Source organism: Serinus canaria, chromosome 19 (assembly GCF_022539315.1).
Source record: "Serinus canaria isolate serCan28SL12 chromosome 19, serCan2020, whole genome shotgun sequence".
In the NCBI taxonomy this organism is placed as follows: domain Eukaryota; kingdom Metazoa; phylum Chordata; class Aves; order Passeriformes; family Fringillidae; genus Serinus; species Serinus canaria.
Genome location: NC_066332.1, coordinates 3,261,766 through 3,282,681, shown reverse-complemented (window position 1 = coordinate 3,282,681; position 20,916 = coordinate 3,261,766). Strand labels below are relative to the sequence as shown.

Genomic DNA, 20,916 nt, shown 5'->3' with positions numbered 1-20,916 from the left:
CAGTTTCTGTATTTAGTAACATCTCCGAGGCTGTTAATGGCACTGTTCCACAGTCCAAAAGTTAACTCTGGGCAGTCTTTATAATGTATGATCTATAGGGAAATCCTGTGCTAATGACCAGTGGAAAACACTGTTTTTACACTTAAATATCAGGCATTTGTGCACTGCAAATAGGTGTAACAGGTATTCTCATGTATGTTTGGAGTTACATAAGTATTATATAAGGGCAGAATGATTTAAAGAGAGCAAAATCAGCAAAATCAGAATAATATCTTGGCTCTAGTCCAGCACACAATGCTGAAACATCAAGTATTTTCATCTAAAAAAAGCCAAAGAACAGCTAAGTTCCTCAATGCACGTCGTGGCTTGTACGACCTTGTTTATTTTAGAAATCCTATGAACAGTGATTAGAAGGAACACGGGCTGAAATTACAGTGCAATTTATCCACGACTGACTTACCCAGAGTTCTGGCTCCAGTTCTATCTCGGGATCTGCTAACACAGACCTCTAACACATTGAAACAACTTTGCCAGGGACAGCCCTCTAACTTTTGCAGTCTTTTATAAAAAAGGAAACAGATCTAGACCACGATGGGATAATAGTTCTGTTCTCTACCCAAAATCTTTAGTCAGCAACTTTTCTTCCATTTCCAAAAGCGTTCAGAAAGGTTTCTGAAGCTTAAGCCAAAGACCAGCTGTAACTTCCATCCTGAGAATCAAAACATTTAGAATAAAAGGACTTATTAACAGAAAAGTAAGCTTTATTGCTGTAAACGACAGAAGTATTTGCAATTGGTATATGACTCATGATATAAACATAACAAACATTAGATTGCAAAAGAATAAAGAATGTTTATCGAACAATTCTTTTTTATTAAGATTATACTCCAGTGACTGAGAATATTTGGCCAGTGCTTGAAAGGCTTTATATCCCAGGCTGACAGACTGTAGGTCCAGGAAAAGCTGAGCACAGGATTTATCTAGAATAGTTCTACCAGGAATATAATTTCTACAGAAGTTGCTCTCTTTGTTTCGGTTCATGCATTCAGATTTTGCAGAAGCTTACAGTGGTTAATACAGAGAAACTGCTTAAATACTCAGCTGTATTACTCTGTACTTAGAATTTAATCAGAATGAGTAATTTATTAAACAAAGCAGTAAAGCTGCATTTTACAGCACTGGACAGTGTGTACTGTCCTTTGACCCCTATCTCTCCTCAGCCGTGGTGCCAGAATGGGGAGTGACACAACACCCAAAAACACAACTCACACTCTGAATCTGGGTGTGTTGAATTTAAACACAGCAGAAGCTTGAAGAGTAAACAGCAAAATGCAAACATGCAAGGCTGGAACATTTAGTTTATCTTTTATTCCTGCTGGCATTGTAATGGTTGTAATTCCTTCCAAAGCGCTGAATGAAACACAGAGATGTCTGTGCACTTAATTAACATGCAAGAAGTTTGTCTCCTAAGAGAGTTTTTAGGACAGAGACAGTGAATTTCCAAACATGAGTTTAGGAACTAAACCCATGGAAGCTTCTTTTATCCCCTTAGAGAAGTTCCCATCCAAACACTTTAACTCCTGGTGTGCCAGGATCTGCCAATTTGGGAATGAATGGAAATTCTCATGGAAAGTTTTCACTCTTCAGGGTTAAACACTGGGACCCATCCCTTATCCCTGTGCTTTGCCAACACTCACACTCTGAAAAGGATGTGGGATATTTAGTTTAGTAAGAATCCGGACTGGTTTGATGTGCTACCTACAGATCTTTGGGAGCGCTTCTGAAGGAAAAGGTTTACTAAAACAGGGCAAGATCCAGTCGTGCCAAGCACTCAGATTTTAGACAGGATCCAGCCATGTGTAAAAGCTGAAGAGACAAACAGGGTGAAGAATGCTTTTAGTTTTATTTACAGCCACTTTTTCGTCCACACACTTCTGCAGATTCAGCTCCAACCCCGGGCTTTCTGAGGATGACACTACACCTCGGGGGTTCCTCGGGGGCGGGGGTAATTAATGAAATCTCACCGAGGGGTGATTAAAGGGTTCTTGTGTCTCCCGGCCGGAGCGGCCGCTCCCGCCGTGCCCTCAGCGGCTCGGAACGGGGCTTCACCTTCCCGCCATTTCCGCACCGCCTGAGGCGCGAGCGCGCGGACGAGGGACCGTTATTTTTGGCGGGCTTCGCCTGAGGGCTGACCCTCAACCTCGTCCCTGAGGGGTGAACCGTCAGGGCTGACCCTCAGCCTCGTCCCTCGGGGCTGACCTTCAGGACTGACCCTCAGCCCTTCAGGGCTGACCTTCAGGATTGACCCTCAGCCTCGTCCCTCAGGGCTGACCCTCAGCCCGGTCCCTGAGGTCTCTCCCTCAGCCCGGTAAGCGCTGACTCTCAATATGGCCCTGACCCTCAGCCCCACTCCCTCAGGGCCTGGAATCTGCAAAGAGCAGATTGCATCTTAGGCGTGGACCTGTGGATCTTCTAAATTCACTACAGCTGATTCTGTGGTTTAGGGTTTGTGTTTGAAATTATGCCAGTCGCTGGCGCTGCAGTGTTAAGAGAAACTGCCATAAAATCATGTGAAATTTGGATGTGTTTGCAGCATTAATTATTTTGCTTTGTTTATCTGACTTCCATACAGCAGATTTGGAGAAATCAGTCCATTGCTACCTGTTAAGATTTATCAAAGAAATGAAAAGGAGTTTAGCTGACACCTCGGCTCGCAGCACAGCAGGTACCAGCCCTTCTTATGTGCCCTCCTGTTCACACCTCGTTATGCTTTTATAGACACATTTATATATGTAGTATTCATACAGGATATTCAGTATTTAGCCCTAAATCCCCATTTCCTGAGTGGACTTGCATGGGTTACCTGTTTATTACAGCACAGGGAGAGACTTTAGATGGATTCAGGGAACTGGTCACTCAGGGAAAGGTTTCATTAATGGGATTATGTGGAGGACAGAGGGCTGGGAACATAAATTCTGTGAGGGAATGGCCTTTTATGTGTTTATTAAATGCTATTCCTATGTGTAATGGAAAATAATTTTATTTACTTGTTTTAAGTGTGGGTTGTGTATTCTTTTGCTATTAATATAGCATTACTTAAATTTTATTTTTAGGTTGTCTGCCTGTACCACTGTTCAATCAGAAAAAAAGAACTAGACAGCCCCTCACTTCAAATCCACTTAAAAATGAACCAGGTACTGGTTCTGGGACTCATAGTTATGACTTCTCTCCCTCATCATTTGGTAAATAAGACTTTTTTTTTTTTTTTTACTGCCTTTAAATCCAAATAAATCTTAACCTACTGATTGTATTCTGTGAAATCAGACATTGTCTTTATCAAGAACTATAGGCATCCTTTATATCTATTTCTGAAAAGTTCATTATGTAAAAATTGTCCTCCAGGAAATTTCTTTCTCCTGTGTACAATTGAGCTTTTTATACTTCTTGCCTAGAGGGAGTTTGACTCTTTGTGTGATGGAGAATGAAGTAGCACTGGCATTTAAATAGAGTCTCTGGAAACTGACCTTTTGTTTTCAGTTGATTTCAATCAACATTCAAGTCCTGTGTTACAAGAAGAAACATTTGTAAGATGTCTTTCTTGCCCTTCAGAAGGGAACTTCTGTTCTTCAAATTGGGCTTGGAAAGAACGGTGCAAAACTCTCCTTTCTATGCTTTCATTATGTTTTACTTGTAATAAAGTTTCAAAGTTTTCTTATAATAAAATCTCTGTTGCTAATAAGTCTAATGTTTGTAACTGAACTATTGTCTAGAGAAGCAACCTACTTGTTCGAAGTTGTTTTATAATTACAAATATCAAAGGATCACATTCCCTTTATTTCTTTTTTCTTCCTCCTTCCTATGTGAGCCTGATTGTGGGAAATTAAGCAGAATTGGAAGTCTACAAAGACTTACTACCTTTCAGTCTTTTCCATTTTTATCAATATTCCATCCTTTGTCTTTTGAAATTTAGGCTGGGGAGCTGCAAACCCAGAAGTGGATGAACTGCAGAAAGCAGCAGACAGTGGGTATGTAAAAAGCAAGTTATTTGTTGCTTTTTTGATTTTTATTTGGATGTACAATAAAGTTGCTGCTGTGTCACTGATACTTTAAACTTGTCTTTGAAAGCCAAGCAGAACATCCGATGGCTTCTTCCCTTATGAAACCACCAAATGCATCAAAGTTTAATTTAGCAAATGCTGGAAAAAACGTGTCTGCCTGCAGGTTGGTGAAGCCTTTAATGTCTATTACCCTTCCTTTTTGTTCTTATGTGAAAATGCATCTCACATTTTCCCATATGCCTGTAGCAGTCAAAGAAACCCTTTTAATCTCAGTCTCAGAGGAAACCTTGTTTATTTTATTTTAGAGTTATGAAAATATGTGAATTTTGGGTCAGGAAAGAAACATTACACAGGTCAGAACAATAACTGAGCAGGGTTTTAAGGCCTGTTGAAGGCAGATGGATTTATGGACAGGTGTAATCACTGCCCTGTATATGGATAAATTTGGTGTAAACTCAAGTGAGTTGGGAGATATTTAAAGCTAGATCAACAATTTATAGGTTGCTTTTATATATTTTAATCAGATGGCTCAGTATTCAGAGGAGGTACTGTGATATTCAACTGTTGTATTGCAGGAACAGAAATGATTATACTCCTTTAGGTAGAGCAGCAAATTCAAGATCTGATAATGGAACTTCTCAGAAGTTTGAGAACTTTTCAAGCAGTTTGAAAACTGTCCAGCAGCAAAAACACCCTGACAGTCGTAACCCATCCCAGCTCATCAAAACAGACACATCCAAAGGACAGTGGCCAGTGAAACCCAACACTGTGGCAAGAAGTCTGCAGGGTCATAATCCAGCATATAAATTTAACTACAATACTCAGCAAAATAAAATGAATGAAAACCAATTTGGCTGTGTCCCAGAAGATAAAAGTCAGGTAAAACTTATGGGAAGGGTTAATAGGAAAGACATAGTGAAGAAAGCAGTAAAGTAACTGGTGGAAGATGAGGTTTTCATCAGCCCAAGCTGCCTTAGTAAAACCTGGAGCTTCTGGAAATTTAGAATTGAGATTTTCATACTGTAATAATCTAAAATCCTCAGTAAAGTGGCAGGGAGTTGTTTGTATATTCTGAACAAATGCTCTAATTTTAATGTAATTATTGACTATTTAACATAATAAATAAATGCCTAAATGCCCATTGTAATTGCAAGTGTGTATGTCTAACTTAAGCTTTTGTCTTCATCTGAAAGGAAATCTCATCATCTCAAGTGAAAACTAAAATTAAAAAAAATTCTTTGCGAATCCTGTCTGCAGTCATTCAGAGTGTGAGGCACTGGAGCCAATATGCCTATAAAACTGCACTGCTATTTGAAGTTTTAGGTAAGCATTGTAGATTATGATAATATAATCTGATAATAATGCTAGGGCAACACAAAGTGAGAATTTTTCAATGGCTGAAAGAACTTAAACCCACAAAATGCTGGCATGATCACCATGTAATTTCCCTTCCATTCAGCTGTCAAAGGTGACTGAAACAGGTACAAAATTTACACTTCAGTCATCCTTCAACATCAATTTTTTCCATCCTGTTTCTTTCCTTGTTTTTAGAACGTGGTAATTTCCTGTTTAGTAGCAATCTTCTGTAGAGTGATACAGTTTTACAATATTTTTTAATATAATTAGTCTTGGAATGATTAAGTTTTGCTTAATGGTACAGGCACACTGGATTCTGCAGTCACACCTGGAGCATATGGGGCAAAGAACTTTCTTCTGAGAGATGGAAAGGAGACCCTGCCTTGCGTGTTTTATGAAATTGTGAGTATTCTGTGTCCACACATAACGCTGTCACCACTAGCTCTAATCCTTTTTATGAATGCAAAAAGAAAACATAAATTCACAGTGCAAAAGGCAGGCTGAATGTTTTTACCATATTGTTACCAATTTAGAGCAATAGTCTCTACTTAGGCATCCTCAGACTTCTGTTTCAGAAAAACAGGTGAGACTCTGAGTTTAGCTTTTAAGTGGCTGGTAAGAGGAACAAAGCTGATGTAGAGGCCTTGTGTTTGATGTAGCCCTCAGAAAGCAGCCATGTGGAAAGCTTTTATGTGAGGTGATATCATTGTTTTATGTGTTTATTATGCTTTGATGAAGGACCGTGAGCTTCCACGACTCATTAGAGGTCGAGTGCACAGGTGCATGGGAACCTATGATGCAAAAAAGAACATTTTCAAGTGCGTCTCTGTAAGACCAGCAACTGCTCAAGAACAGAACACTTTCCAAGACTTTGTTAAAATTGCAGATGTTGAGATGACAGCATATGTAAAAACTATGAATGAAATGTAAAAGTCAAAATGGTTGTCCAAACCTCAGTTTTAACTAATTGTTACCTGTAAAGGCTGGACATGCTACAACATTTACCAAAACTACCAGTGAAAATCTGGTTAAACATTTGAAAATATCACTGTGCTGTGTTATCCAACAAATGCTGTGTTGTGTTCATTGAGTTCCCATTTATGTGTTACCTGATTCATGTTTTTTGAAAAAATAAATAATTAGTATTATACCCGTATAAAATAACAACAGACCTTGAGGCTGTAGGAAAATTCCCAAGGACACCGAGGAAGTAGAAAAGAAAGAATTATTTGAACACAGAACTTCCTTGCCTTTGCCATAGAAATAACTTTAATGACAGATGGACCATGTACATGTTTATGTGCCTTTGCCTTCACATATTACCTTTCATAGGTTATTCCTGCTGTTCCTAGTTCCTTTTCCCCTACTTCAGAAGCTTTGTAGCAGATCTCTTGGGAATTACAAAACAAAAGAGTTGTCAAGAAAATAGCAAACAGTATGGGGATTTTTTTTATTATTTTATTATACAGTGTTGGCAATTGGAAATTTCACATTTAAAATAATTGAAATATTGTATCCAACAAGTCAAATACAGAAAACAGTTAATATTCTAAAAAGGAGCCAGCTAGTCAACGCAGAAACACATTAATGGAAAATACAGCTTTTAGTTACACTTAAAAAATTATATATTTAGAATAAAACTTGAACCTGGTCCAGCAAATTGTAACAGGAAAACGCTTTTACACAGTTTAACGCGCAGACAGTCTTTATTTAAAAAAGTGATCTGTCAGTGTGAGCACAGGCATTGCCAGCAACAGGTGAGATCTAAAGGATGTGCTTTACCAACTGCTGCAAGGATCACTGGAATTGTCACCACACCTTCAGTGGGAGGTGAGCTCAGAGCATGGCTGCTTCAAGGAAGGTTTTGCCAATCCAGTTATAGAGGTCATGTACACGTGTTTGATTTATTTAAATATTATAAAAATGTTATAAAATGTTAAAGGAAGCTCCTAATGGAAGCATTAGCTTGATTCATAAAAGGTGCAGAATTTTGCAGAATGCAGAGGTTGATGATTTACACAAGTTGAGCTTTAAGAAGTAAAGGATTTGGTACAGCAGTGTTGTGAATTGTGAGACTCTGCTGTAACAGTAATTTAAAACTGCTTCCAGTTAAGTGATTGATGCTTCCAGTTTTGGACATGTGAAACTTGGGTTAATAAGTAATGACAGGAATAGGTCCTTTGTCTACTAGGTACGTTATGGCTGTTAATAGAAATCTAAATTCATTTTTCTTTTCAGGAAGTGTTTAGATCTTTGCAAAAGAAGTTTCTATTTGACACTAACAAATCACTTTTTCTAGTGAAACATTAAGTGAACAGTCGTAAACATTACACAAAACAGAAAAAACCCTACTCAATACAGTTTATACACACTACTCAACATTTTTCAGTTGTTGGGTGATTTTTTTTCTTGACCATATTGATCCTGTCTTGTATAATGGTTCTAGTGTAAAGGCACAGGTTGGTTAGGAAAGAAAAGCCTGCATCTCTGTCTTTCTATTATGTGGTGATTCTTTTCTTTTTGCATGTTGTTTGTTATTCCTCACTTTTCTGACTCTCACATGAAAATTATCAATCTCAGCCATTCATTAAAAAAAGTGTAAGACATCACTGAAAAGCACATTAATATACAGAAGTGACTGAAATTTATTCTTCTTACTTTAGGGCATTCCTTCAGCCTATTTTCTTAAATATCTGGAAGATTTAATTTCTCAGTCCCTGTGAGCAGAAGTGCAGAGCACTCATGCTCTCTTTCTCAGTGTACTTAATTCTGCATTGGAATCTGCATTTTCAAAGAACTTGCTAAGTTTATGTGCAGAAATTGCTTTTAGAGTGCATGGAAATGTAAGAACAGGACAATTATTTTGGAAAACAATGCAATGTTCCATTGAAATTTAGAAGGGTGAGGAATGTAAACAAGTCTGCAGAAGTCTTTGATGTATATTAAAATAACACAGTGATTGTTCTGTTTGCATTTTCTTATACATCCTCAACATGTCTCTGTCTGTCCCTTCATGTACACCTTCCATTAAAAAAAATAAAAATTCAGGAATCAGTTGGACTCAGCTAAGTGAAGAATAATAAATTTGATCACCTGGTTTGTGCCAAAATACAAAACTAAGAAGTACACCTCTGAATTAAATATAATCTATGTGATTTTTCTTTTTAATAAATAATAGAAAATAAAAGATGAGAATAGAATTAGAGTTAAAATTTTATTTTAAATGAAAAAACACAACAGTGGTGTGAGATTAGAACCCAATGTTTCTTTTGCTTAAGGCAATCAAGTGCACTTATTTCAATGCTTGATAAGAATGAATTCAGTGCTGTTGTGGAAATCAGACCTCACAAAAGTTCCATACAGACTAATGAAATATGGCCATTTGTACTTCTGACACAGCATCAGATTTTTGCTGCTCATGTTCAATAGCATTTCATTTCACTTTTTTGTTTTACAGTCTGGACTCTCAATTGCAATGGAAATACTGGAATTAGTTCATTCTGGCTTGTATTATCACTACAGATAAGGGGGGCCATAGGGCACAGACATTTTTGTAAACAGAGATTTTTTTCTTTTCAGCCTTAAACAACAAAACCCAAAATCTATAGCTGTCGTAGTTCAAAACATTTTGTTAAAGTCCACTTAGAATTATAATTTAAGAAATACTGAGAACAAATTCTTAGGAATTTTTTTTCCTGTTGTTAAAGTATTAAATCATCATGAAGCCTTTGGAAGTAGTTGGAGTTCTCAGAAAAAAAGAAATTTCAATTGTACCCAAGACTTCATGAAGATGTCTCTATATCTTGGCAATTAGAGAGGAAGTAAAAACTGTGCCCAGAACTTAAAATATGCAGGTGCTGCTAATATATATAGATTAAAAAGAAACTTTTCTTGTATACAGTTTTTTTAGCTATCAGTCTTAATTTTAGGCTGTGGCTACTAGTAGGTGCTTTTTTCACTAATCAAAATAATTGTAACAAAATATCATTATTGATTTTAAAGTTACTGGGTTCATAAAAGTTCTGACATTTCACACTATATCAAAAGTGAATTGAAGCTTTTAAAACTCACAATTTTGAGACACAAAAGAAACTGGGAGGTAGACAGATGTTTTGAGGATAAACTGATTATTTTTTGTCTAAGGCAGTATGCCATGATCTGTTTAGAGCAGTGTAAAGGCTGCTGATCAATCCTATTTCAATTCCAGAGTGTTCGCTGCTCGTGCTTACGGAAGACTTTCAATGCACTTTTGGTCTTTGTCAATCTGACCTTCTCTTCCCCATCTCCTCTCCTCTCTTTAGCAACACAGCCAACTGGAAGTGCTTCAATAATTTCTGCCCATTAGTCTAGACAGGAATGTTCTGTTCTTAAACAGTAATAAAATACTATAAAATAGTAGGTATTGGAGTTGGAGATATGTGCTCTTTTGGTGCATATTTTGCAAAGAATGGTAAAAAGACAGACAACATGACCCCAACAATTGCCAGCATGTACCCCCATCCAATCTGGCAGTCTCCTGCATAGTAGATGTCTGAGTTCTCACAGAATCTCTTCACAGTAGCAGAGTTGAAACCAAAAGGGTAAACCAAAAGCCCAGAAGCCATTATGAACACTAGAGAGGAGAAAAAAAATCACACCAGTTATTATGTCAAGCATTAATTCCTTTGGAAAAAAGGAATCCTTATTTTAGAAAGGCAAATATATATTATATTAAAATCAATGGGAAAAGGCATAGCTAATAAAACCCCCTTGTGATTGGCAGATTATCCTCCTTTTCATAATTACCTCTTGTGAACAGCAGTGGTGTGACAAGGCAGCAAGTTGGGGTTTTTTCATGAGAACTCTTGCCATTAAATAACTTCAGAAACGCTGTGATCCAAATTATGTAGCCATGTAAAAAGTAAGGTGGTTCAGATATAATGGAATCCAGAGGAGAAGAATTCCTAAGTTGTTAGATTCCAAACCAGCTTCATTTTCTTCTCAACAGCATTTTTGTGCTTGAGACAAACAATTACTTTGTTCTGCCAAATAGAAACTTTCAATGAAAGAGTTCAAATACAATTTTTTAGATTCTGCTGATGAGGTTCTCATAATATGAGACTCATTAATACCAACTCAAATTGCTTAAAACAGTCTGCATTTGAACAACTGATGAAAAACAAGACCATCTATCTTCTTTTTATTTATTTACTTAATGTCTCTTGACATTGGAAAGCCAGGCTTGCCTCCTGCAATAACCCTGCATTATCCATTGCCTTTTAATAGAACTTCACAGATTTTAGTCTTTAAGGAGTCCATGTCATATTCAAATATCAGCTTATGCAGGTAATTGAATCAACAGCAGAACCACTTTTCCAACTTTGAAAATAAGACTGCCCAAGGTATAACTCATGAGTGAGATAAAGATGTATGAAAATTCCCCTGGAACAACTCTTGGAACCTGATTCTGCCCACCTTGGAAGTGCAGAGGGGCTGAGCCAGGCTGGTGAGAGGGGTTACTCCTCCTTTTGTTTGAGACAGCAATGAGAAACCATGTTTTCTTCTCTATCCCTTCTGCTAATCAATTACCACTGTATTTAAAATCTCTACTCTATTTTAAAAGGCTTCATTTTATGTACTAGAAAGATACCATGGAGCAGTCCCTTTTCCTCTCTTCCTCTTTTTCCAGGACAGTGTTGTGTTTAAATTCAGGGAAGTGATTCAAGAAGCAACCAGAATTAACAGTTATGTTTGAGCTGATAGATAATTCATAACCAGCAAACATCTAATGAAACATTAGGAGTATAAAACAAACACTGTGTGCTATTCTCTGTGTTTGTGATTGCCTTTCAGGTAGGGCATGTGCATATTACTCCAATTATAATATTGGAGAGGCCTAATCTTAAAAGTATCTGCCAAAAAAGGGCAATCACTCATTAATCTTTTTTAATTAAAAAACACTTTAATTAGCTGAGGGCTAGATGAAGTCCAAAAGTTTAACACACAGCCTGTCGAGTCCCTGAGTAATTTGAATTAAACCTTTTCTTCTAGTCCAAATGGAACTGCTGAGTTAATCCCTTGTAGAAAAGAGTCAGGTGAAGAAAATGGAAATTAAAAGGAGAGAAAGTGGAGCAGCAGCAAAGTCTTGTTTCCCTCTGGATATCTCACATATGGGTACAAAGAGAAGCTGCCTGCCAAGAGGTGGAATTCTCTGAGCACCAAGTGTTTCACCTGCTCCAGCAGCCACCCTCCTTCCTTTAAACCTCAGGAAGAATTTTGCAGTGGTTGCTGTGGCTTTTTCCTCTTTCCAAGCACAAGGTGGGTGAAAGGTGCTGCTGCAAGAGCCAGTAAGGGAACAGTGCTTCCCAGCACAGGCAGCATCCTGAGCCAGGCTCACAATTCCTGATCCTCCAGCAGCTGCCCCTGCTGGGGGTGCCCAGGGCAGGGGGAGCTCCTGGAGCTGAGATTTCAGCAGCTGTGTCCCTGCTTTTGGGGCCTGACAGTAACCAGCCATGCTGGACCTGAATACAAAGAAGTTATTTTATGCAGATCTCTCTAACTGCTCATGTGTGACACCCCTAAAAACAATAGAAAATGAAAATACTGTAAAAATGAGGCCAAACCAGACAAGGACAAGGGGTGATGGTTTTAAATTAAAACAGGGTGGACTCAGAGTAGATAGAAGGAAGAAATCTTTCATCATGAGTGTGGTAAAACACCAGCACAGGCTGCCCAGAGAGGTGGTGGATGCCCCATCCCTGGGAGCACCCAAGGTCAGGTTGGGCAGGGCTCTGAGCAATCTTGTCTAGTTGAAGACATCCCTGTTTGCTCCAGGACAACATTTACAGGTCACTTCCAACTATTCCAAACTATTCCAACATTCTGTCATCTTCTTCAGTAAAGATCACTGAGCTTTCCCAAAAGAGCTGGGGGGCCAGCACAGCCTGAGAGCCACAGGCCACTCCTGCACACCCAGGGAAATTCCAGAGCGTCTCCTCTGGTGGCAGAAACATGGGAAATAACTCAAAAAGGGGGATTTTTCCTACTGCTGTTTACAAGAGTGGTAAACCACGAACTAAACCTGTTAATCCCTGGACCTGTGCAGTTGTGGGTTCACTCTCACACAGCTGGGCTGTGGAACAGGGGCTGCCCAGCACAGCCCCCCAGCAACCCAAGCTGCTCCACTGCAGCAGGAATCTTGAAATAGCCCCGGGGTGCAAAATCTTCTGTGAAATGTTGGGAAAGTGAGCCAGTTTCACAAGAAACAGCCACTGCTCTAAGCAAGAAACAGGTCTAAAATTAAAATTTCAGTTTGCTCATCTTTTCAAAGCCAAAATAGCATCTCATCCGATGAAGAAAAAAAAAAAGCAGAATTGGAAACAATCCTTTCAGTGATAAAACCCTTTCCTAACTGTTAAATTTCACTGTTTTTCTGACACTGTCTCAACCCCTTGCTCTGTTTCACATATCTGTTCCATATATGCTTTCTTTTTGATTGGGTTACACAGAATTGTTTTGAAGGCTGTGTTTTACAGTGTTTTGATTACCACTTGGTGCTGATGTTGCGTGGTGTGATTTAATGGAAGCAGCTTTATTTTTTTCCAAGGCTAGAAATAATCTGTCACAGCCGAATGTATATGTTCACATATCAAAGGGGCTAAAAAGTTACCCATGGTTTCATATCCTCAGGCATGTCATAGAATGACCTCATTATTCTCATTTAGGTGCCCTCTTTCTTACAAAAGCTCCAAATATTGAATAGCCCCGTTATTACCCGCAGAAGCCGAGCTTTCAGGCGTGGTGCTAATGACTGCTTAATGGTGCTGTCTGTCAGCAGCACAGCGAGCTGGGACAGCGCACAAAGGAACAGTGGGGCTCCATTTAGGCTCCTCGTGTAACACTCACGCCTCTGCACGGCTTTCCAACAACAAACATCACTTTCAAAGGTGTCAGAACACAGCAGCGAGTGCATCTCACCGTTCTGCGTGCTGTAATCTTGCTGTCACACGAGGTGATGAGGCCACACAACGTACTGGGCTCTGTTCTGCAGCAAGAAACCTCTGGGGTGTAAGAGGACTTGCTGGTAACATGCATAGCTGAGTTCTTTTCTAACGTGGGTTGATAATTTGATTAATCTCCCATCAGCTATGAATGGTTAAATGGTTACACTGGTTAAAAAGTGCTTGTTTTGTTTTGTTATGTTCATTATGTACCACACAGGTGTTTGTTATTGCTGGGCTCTCCCCACCTGAGCCCTCTGCAGTAACTCACAGCTACTGCTGACGGCAGCCCAGAGACAAGGCCAAGCACACTGGTTCCACAGTAAGTCATATTTTATTTCTACTTTCTAATCCCAAACAGTTACAGTCTCATCCTCTTTGCTTCCTTCCCTGGTGTCCTACAGGCAGATGGTAAATGGCATTTTCTCCTCTGAAGGGTTTGCCAGCCAAGGCCTGGTTTTATTTTTAAAAAGTAGGTTTCTGAATTGGTTGCTTTCTAAATAACTTTAATAGGAATAAGGTATTATTTGAAAGGAGGACACTTTTCTTTAGGGAAAACAGGGCTTTTTGTAGGAAAAAATTGTAAATTGTTGGTGAAAATACTGAATCAATGACACTTCTAGTTTGGAAAAATAGCATTTTCTGCTGTTTTGAAATTAATAATATATAACTCTTTGTCATTGCAATGGTTTATTCATTTCATTAAGCCCCTGTACAAGTGTTTAATTATTTAAATCTCTCACACCATTTTCAAGATGATTTTAAACCAAAGCAAAGCAATGCAGTTCTCTGGAGTGTGTGCAGAGGGCACCAATGTACAACACTCTTAGATACCATGACAAAAAAAGGCTGTTTCCATTCCCCTTCTTTTGGCAAGACTGATGGACTTTCCAACATCTGAAACACAATAATTGAATCATTTTCTGTATTGTGAAGCAGGAGTGTTTAAACTGTGCTTGTGTTTATTTTCCATACTAATGATGAAATGGATGGGAATCCAAAGGTGGCTCACAAACATAGAGAACAAAAAAAATCTGGTTTATTTTGTTGTGTTTGGTAATAAGTTTAGGTGATGTGCAGTAGTGAAATATGCTGTGTGCATGAGTTCTCTTCCTGAAATTACCTGCTCTAAGAAGATTAATTTGTCTTAGAAATTTAATTTGCTTACTTTAGGAGTGTATTATATTCCTGATACTTATGACAATGATGGATTAATTGCAAGCTTGTGGGACATATCAGATAATAATTGGAATTAGGGTTGAATCATAGGCAAGCATGGGTATTATTCCAACCCTATTACAGATTGTCACAGTCTTGTGTCTTCTTGGAAGATTTTTATTGACAGAGCTTAATCTACCAAAGCAATTTTCACTCATCAAGAAGTTTCCTCTTACATATAATCCATTACCTCCCTTCCTAAACCTGGCAGTTCTTCTTATGCACAATCAGTTGACTTGGAATAACACATTTCCTCTCAGGTTCATACGTTTTATTCACCTAATAATTTTATTAGCTGCTCTCCAGCTTTTCATTACTTACATGATCTTAAATGAGAAAGCAGGTGCTGATCCAAAGCCACAGACAGCTTAACACCAAGCAGAAACACAGGTAACAGGGAAAAGCTGGCAGCCAAACACAGCCAGACATCTTCAGAAAATCCCCTCTTGTCCTGCTGCCCTGCCTGGCCTGCATTCAATCCTTTCCAGCACTCTTCACAATCAAATATTTTTGTAGCATGCCTAAAGGGTTTCTACATTTGGGGTCTTTTGGATAAATTCCCTTGTACAGAAAGGAGGTACCTATATTTCTTTTCCATAAGTATCCCTTGAAGACAGGGCTAAGTAAGATCCAAGGTTTTTTGTCAGTAATAGCTGCACATCAGTGTACAAATAGAAACAAGATGGAATTCTGGGCTTATCTGAAAATCAGTGATTTCCTTTTGACTACTTCAGGAAAGGAGAAATTACCCAGAGTAATTTGGGGAGAGCTGAAATATATCTAAAATCAGCAGGCATCATTTTAAATACCTGTTACATATAAATAAAACAAACAGGGAAGTCACCTCTCAAAGATAAAAGAAACCAGACTAAAATCCTACTGGTATAACAGCTGAACTTTGGAGGGTGAGGCAAACAGGGACACTGTTAAATGCCATTCTGCTCTCCTGAACTCGTGGCAGGTGCATGTCGGGTACCTGGAGTTCAAACTCTGGGAAGCCGCCCTAGCAATTATTCCCTCCAAGGAAACCAAAAGGAAGAGCAGGAAAAAGGGATAATAATGCCCAGATACTTGGTATAAAGATGTAGCTGCCTTCCTTTGTAACTGAATAAAGAGCTGGAACTCCTAATAATGGCCCAGCCACTTCTAACATATCACACTTTAGCTCTTCTTTGTAAAGAATTATTCCAATGGCATCATTTCAGTCAAACATGTTGTGATTTGAGGAGCTTCTATCAGTGCTGGACTGGTGCCAAAGGAGTAGATTATAGCAGTTCCTTTTCTGGCTTTTCTAAATGGTGCAACTCACAAGTTAGCACTTAGCAGCTGTAATATAAATGTAGTTATAACAAGAGCTGTGTGGCTTGTCAAACCCCTTTGTGGCTAACAAAGGGAATGGGTTCGTTTGTACAATGTCTCCAAACTCTGTGTTTAAGGAAATGCTGAGTCTGTGGCTCCAGCTGACAAGCTAAGGAGCTGCATCAGATATAGTGGGTTGTATTTTTCTGTATGTACATACATGCAAAATTATGGGGAGATATGTGTATATCAAAAGCTGGGCAATGTTTTCCATTTCAGTTTATTTGGATTTAGCTGAGGTAGAATGGAAACACATTATTTTAAAGAAAGCTAGCAGTGAAATAAGGGTGTCCATGCACCTTTTTTGCACAAATATTTTCAGTGCCACTAAAATACCCCACTCAGGTTCTGTTGGCACAACTCCCTCATTCTACAAATAGCCTGTTTCAGAAATGTCTAACAACTGTAGGAATAGCTGAATCTATCTTATTAACTGAAGGGAGTGGAATCTGACTATCCAGACTTTGGAAAAGAAATTTTCTGAAGCCATCACAGAGGTAATTGGGCTTGGTAATTACTGCATTAGCTGCAAGTTTATTAAGGGCCACAAAAGGAAATGCCATCCTGGTGACCTTTGAGGCTGCATTTCACAGCATGTTTCCTACATGAGAACAAATGATGAAACTTGACTATTTCTGCCAAGTGAGTGGTAGCTCTGGTGAAGATTTATAGCAGTAATCTGGTAATCTATGGGCCTAATCATACAGTTATAGAGCTGCGTGTCATTGACTCAAAAAGCCTGAAATGATCTAGCACTGTGTGGACTATGGGGAAGGAGTGCATTTTGTCATCTGCAAGGTTAGGAGAAATACAGCCTCTTTAGCAGACTGTAAAAGAGAGACAAGAGCTAATGTTTCTCAAAATAGCAGCCTGTTACATGAAATTTTACAAGAGTCAGAGAGCTAAGAAATGGGGACTGTCAGATTGGAAACCGTTATGATTTTCCTCTTTTGTACTGCTTCAATAATTACATAGATTTTCTATTTTTTCTTTTTGGAAATTATTTAAGTCATGCTCACTTCATCTCTCTCAGAGCATCAAACACAGAAGCAGACTAATAATGTAATATTGACATATTTAAGTGTTGGATTCTTTAGCTGAGAGCAGCATGTTCAGAATGTATCATGCCTGAAATGTGCCTGTGTTCCCTTATCTTTGTGTCACATTTTATTCAACAGTCAAGAAGTGCTAATAAAAAGTGCATATTTCAGTTGTTCTATTTTAGGTAAACATAACATGGTACACATTTTTAAGCAATTCACATTTCTACAAATAGAAATCAGGGTGGCAAACACTTTGCTTCTCCTCTTAATTAACCTATCCTTGCCAAAACTGCTATGTTCTTCAGCATGAGCAAGGAATGAAACTGATGACTGAAAATTTAAATTAATGCTTTTTCTTGTGATCTTTTGGCTGAGAACAAGAGCAGCTTCCCTCTACCATCTGATGCATTCCCTAGCAAAAGAATCAGTGTCAGCCTGAGTCCACTGCAGCTGCAAGGAGTGAGGGAACAGCCCCATTTATATTGTCTTGGCTTTGGAGCCAGCTCACCTGGGAAGGGCAGATGCTGCCCAGCCTGCAGCAGGTCTTGGCTCCTGCTCTGCCTGTCAAATCCAAGCTCTTAAATAGCTATTTAGAGCAGGGGCTGAGGTCCAAAAGACAGGCAGTGATGTGTAGATCACCTGAAATGTCATGATTCCACATGACACATTTGCTCCCTTCTCCTCCCCACCTGCTCAGCCCACAGGTCTGTTTTAAATCAATCTTTTCACCTCTCCCAAGACTCACAATTTAAGCAGAGCAGACACTGACGCAAACAGATTTATAATGAAGCTGGTGGCCATTAAATACCAACCTTCCACCAGAGGTGACCTTATTGTAAAATGTTGTACAGTGAATTTATTTTGACTTTGCCCATTCTCTGCCTCATCTTGCACACTGGCAGCCAAGGCAGTGGTGGTGGGAGGTCTGAGAATAATGCCCACATCTCCCTTCATTACAGCTGCACTTCACATCCCAGCAGCCTCCAAGCCTCAGGGATATCACATTCATTACCTCTTTCAGAGACATGTATTTTACATATATGGCTGAAAGGTGATTAGAATCCTGACACAACAGTGTTTTATCTGAATGCCATGAAAAATACATGCCTAAAACAAAAAAGACGTCCTACATCCTTCTCCTAATTGATTTAAGCTACAAAGACCAGCTGCAGTTTTCCCAGGGCACAGGAACTACCAGGAAGACACAAATTGCGTGTTTTCAAATCTCCTCATAAAAACTGCTTGACAGGGGGTTGAAAGCAGACTTTTCTGTTTCTCAGATGTCCTAGTCCTGTGAATGTCATCAGTCAGCAGAAGCTCACGTGCCACCACCTGATCATAAAGAACAGTTCTGTAACAACCCTCATTTCATGCTGCTGATTCCAGCCCACCATAAATCAGCCACACCATGAGTAATGTTGGAAATAATTGTCTGCTCCAGAGCTCCTCTCTCCCAGCCCAGGTGCCCCACAGCTGTAGCCACATGCAGCCCCTGTCCTGCTGAAGTGGGTTAGAGCAGCACCTCCAGCAGTGATGCTCCCTGAGTGCTTGGAAGATCTTTAATGCTGTGCAGTGGTTTTTAAAACATTATAAATGGAGTCAGCTCTGCCTTGAACCAGATGCTCTTTGCAGATGGAAAATGGGATAGCAACTGCTACTTCACTGAAAGCTGCCTGGAAATGCAGCAGGTGATCTCAGCACTGATCCTCAGGTGCATGAGGCACTCTGATCCTTTCTCTCCTACCCTCTTTCTAATATCCAGCTTTAATATCCAACCCTCAGCAGGTTTGCTGTCATTGATGGCTGTTTGTGAATCACCACAGCACATCTATGTTTGGACTTCAGCCTTGTTTGACCCCTGTGTTCCTCAGCCAGGTCTTACACGGCAATTTTGAATAATGTCCTCTTAAAAACCTGTGGTCAAAACTGTCCTGGGCTGGTTGTGCTGGTCCAGCCACCCTCAGTTAACAGCAGACAGATCAGCCTTAGAGAGCCCCAGCCACATCTCACACAAGAGAAAAACAAAACAAAAAGAAAAATACAGTTGTGTTCTGATACAGAGCTACCTAGATTAGAAAAACTGTGTTGAAATCCAGAGTAGTGATAGAAATGCCCCAAATTACCAGCTAAATGAAAGTGTTTTGGGATATCTGATCCTTCTTATCAGGTTGGCCCAGCTGCACAATTCCCCATCTCCAATTACACCAAAAGGCCCACACTTCCTCCTTCATTAATGCTTTTGAAGGATTTAATGAGTTACTTCATCAGGTTAATAAATCCCCTCAATAATTTTATTACACTTTGATACAGTTATTCAAGAGGTGCAGCTAACAAATGATCATCATTTATATTTCTTGACAGAATAAGTTAGTTAATAAATTTGGCCCATGAAATCCAGAATTCATAAATAAACTATGGGGAAAATTGAATGTCTGTGTGGAGGAGGGGTTTTTCCTATTTCTGATTGAGGTTCTATTGGAAATCCTCTGTCTGTGCAATAACTTCAGGCTAAGGAGAGCTGCAGGAGGTTGGTGCCTTTTGGCAATGTCCTGCTTCCCACTGAGTGCTTGGGGGAGTCCAGCTGCTGCAGCACATGTGCCACTGGACATAACCCATATTAATTTGCTCCAGCACTCCCTCAGGTTTAAAATCCAGCTTCATAAAGCTGTTTCATTCCTTGAGGCTAACTCCTTAGCTGATTTTGACCAGGTGCAGTGACACCATCAGAAATAAGCATTCTATTCTGGAAATTATTTTAAAACTGAATTGAATTGGTTGCCATGCCATTTTTTTTTTCCTGTGGCATTATAGTAAATGACATCATCAACAAAATAACCTTAGGGGCAAGGGTGTTTTCAGAGTCTTAACCTCTGGATGGCCAGCAGTATTACAGCTTCCTATTACCAGATTAATAATATTTATGGTAGGTAGACTGCAAGAAGAGGATCATACTATTTATTTACTTACTGTTGAAAGCCACCTCTGGCAAGAACAAATTTCCCATTAATCACCACCTTATCTCTGTAAGAAAGAGTTACTCTCAAGGACATCTGTATTATTCCCATTGTTTTATTAATACAAGAATAGCTCTGCTGTGGATTTTTTGACATTGAACTTTATTTATTTTCTTTTTAAAGGGGAGCTGAAATGCTTAAATAAACATTGAACTTTCTTAAGAAATGAACTTCTTAAGACTGCAACTGTAGTGATAAGATCCCAGTATTTCCTTGAATATATTTTTATGCAAAGAAACTGCAAATCAGGGGGTTTTTTCTTCTTTTTTTTAATCAACTGAAAGTCCAATTATGAATTTTGAGTTTTTTCTGGGAGTGCAGATGACCTTGTTAAGTTGTGAGAATGCCAGAAAAATGGTGCCCTCCAGTCCAGGGCGTCAGGGCAGTGAAGCCAATTTCTAAGCTCAGACCTTGTAATAAAAAAATGCATATTTCTTTCTCCTTTCACACAGACTTTAGCCAGCATTTGAAACATTACATATTAGGCTGCAGGATGATTTGTTTTTCTAATTTTTCCATAGTAGTGCATCATATATTTTCAACTTTAAAAAAGAAATCCTTGTAAACCCATCAGAGGACAATAACTGCAAAATTCTCTTTTGTGTGAGAAAAGCATTAGTAGAAAGCCTTCCATGAGCCTTATGCAGTACCAGAATGAGGGGGCTGTGCCAGTAGAAGGGGTAGCAATTAATGTCAATTTTTTGTTTAATTAGGTGTCCAGTACAGAACAATGGTGAGACACCTGTGTGGGTGGGAGGAGCCCCAGATTGTCAGGTGGACACAGCCACTCCTGCCTCCTCCCAAACTCAGGCACTGCTCCCCCAGCAATTACTCTGCAGCCTGTCAGATGTGCTTTAGGCAGTAATTTGTTTGCAGAGTGAAAGGTGTG

General features: G+C 39.2%; 2 protein-coding genes across 2 annotated transcripts in view; one reads left to right on the top strand and one right to left on the bottom strand.

Moving 5' to 3' along the window:
• The first annotated feature begins 2,682 nt into the window (after positions 1–2,682).
• SPATA22 (spermatogenesis associated 22) lies at positions 2,683–6,344 on the top strand. Its single transcript, XM_050981880.1, has 8 exons — positions 2,683–2,725; positions 3,114–3,242; positions 3,971–4,025; positions 4,126–4,221; positions 4,634–4,937; positions 5,252–5,381; positions 5,719–5,816; positions 6,153–6,344. Exons 1-8 carry the CDS (start codon positions 2,683–2,685, stop codon positions 6,342–6,344), a joined length of 1,047 nt encoding a protein of 348 aa, XP_050837837.1.
• A 964-nt stretch (positions 6,345–7,308) lies between these two features.
• Positions 7,309–20,916, bottom strand: part of LHFPL7 (LHFPL tetraspan subfamily member 7) — a 57,174-nt gene continuing 43,566 nt past the window's right edge. The window contains exon 3 of the mRNA XM_030231353.2: positions 7,309–10,026. Coding sequence (XP_030087213.2) covers positions 9,800–10,026 — 227 coding nt within the window. The 3' untranslated portion in view covers positions 7,309–9,799. The remainder of the gene's footprint in view (positions 10,027–20,916) is intronic.

What these genes read in the sequence shown, in the direction of transcription:
- SPATA22 (XM_050981880.1), top strand. Translation starts at nt 2,683, where the DNA reads ATGAAAAGGAGTTTAGCTGACACCTCGGCTCGCAGCACAGCAG. An exon ending in ACTGCTATTTGAAGTTTTAG is followed by an intron (nt 5,382 to 5,718) that starts GTAAGCATTGTA and finishes TTAATGGTACAG; the next exon opens with GCACACTGGATTCTGCAGTC. An exon ending in CTTGCGTGTTTTATGAAATT is followed by an intron (nt 5,817 to 6,152) that starts GTGAGTATTCTG and finishes GCTTTGATGAAG; the next exon opens with GACCGTGAGCTTCCACGACT.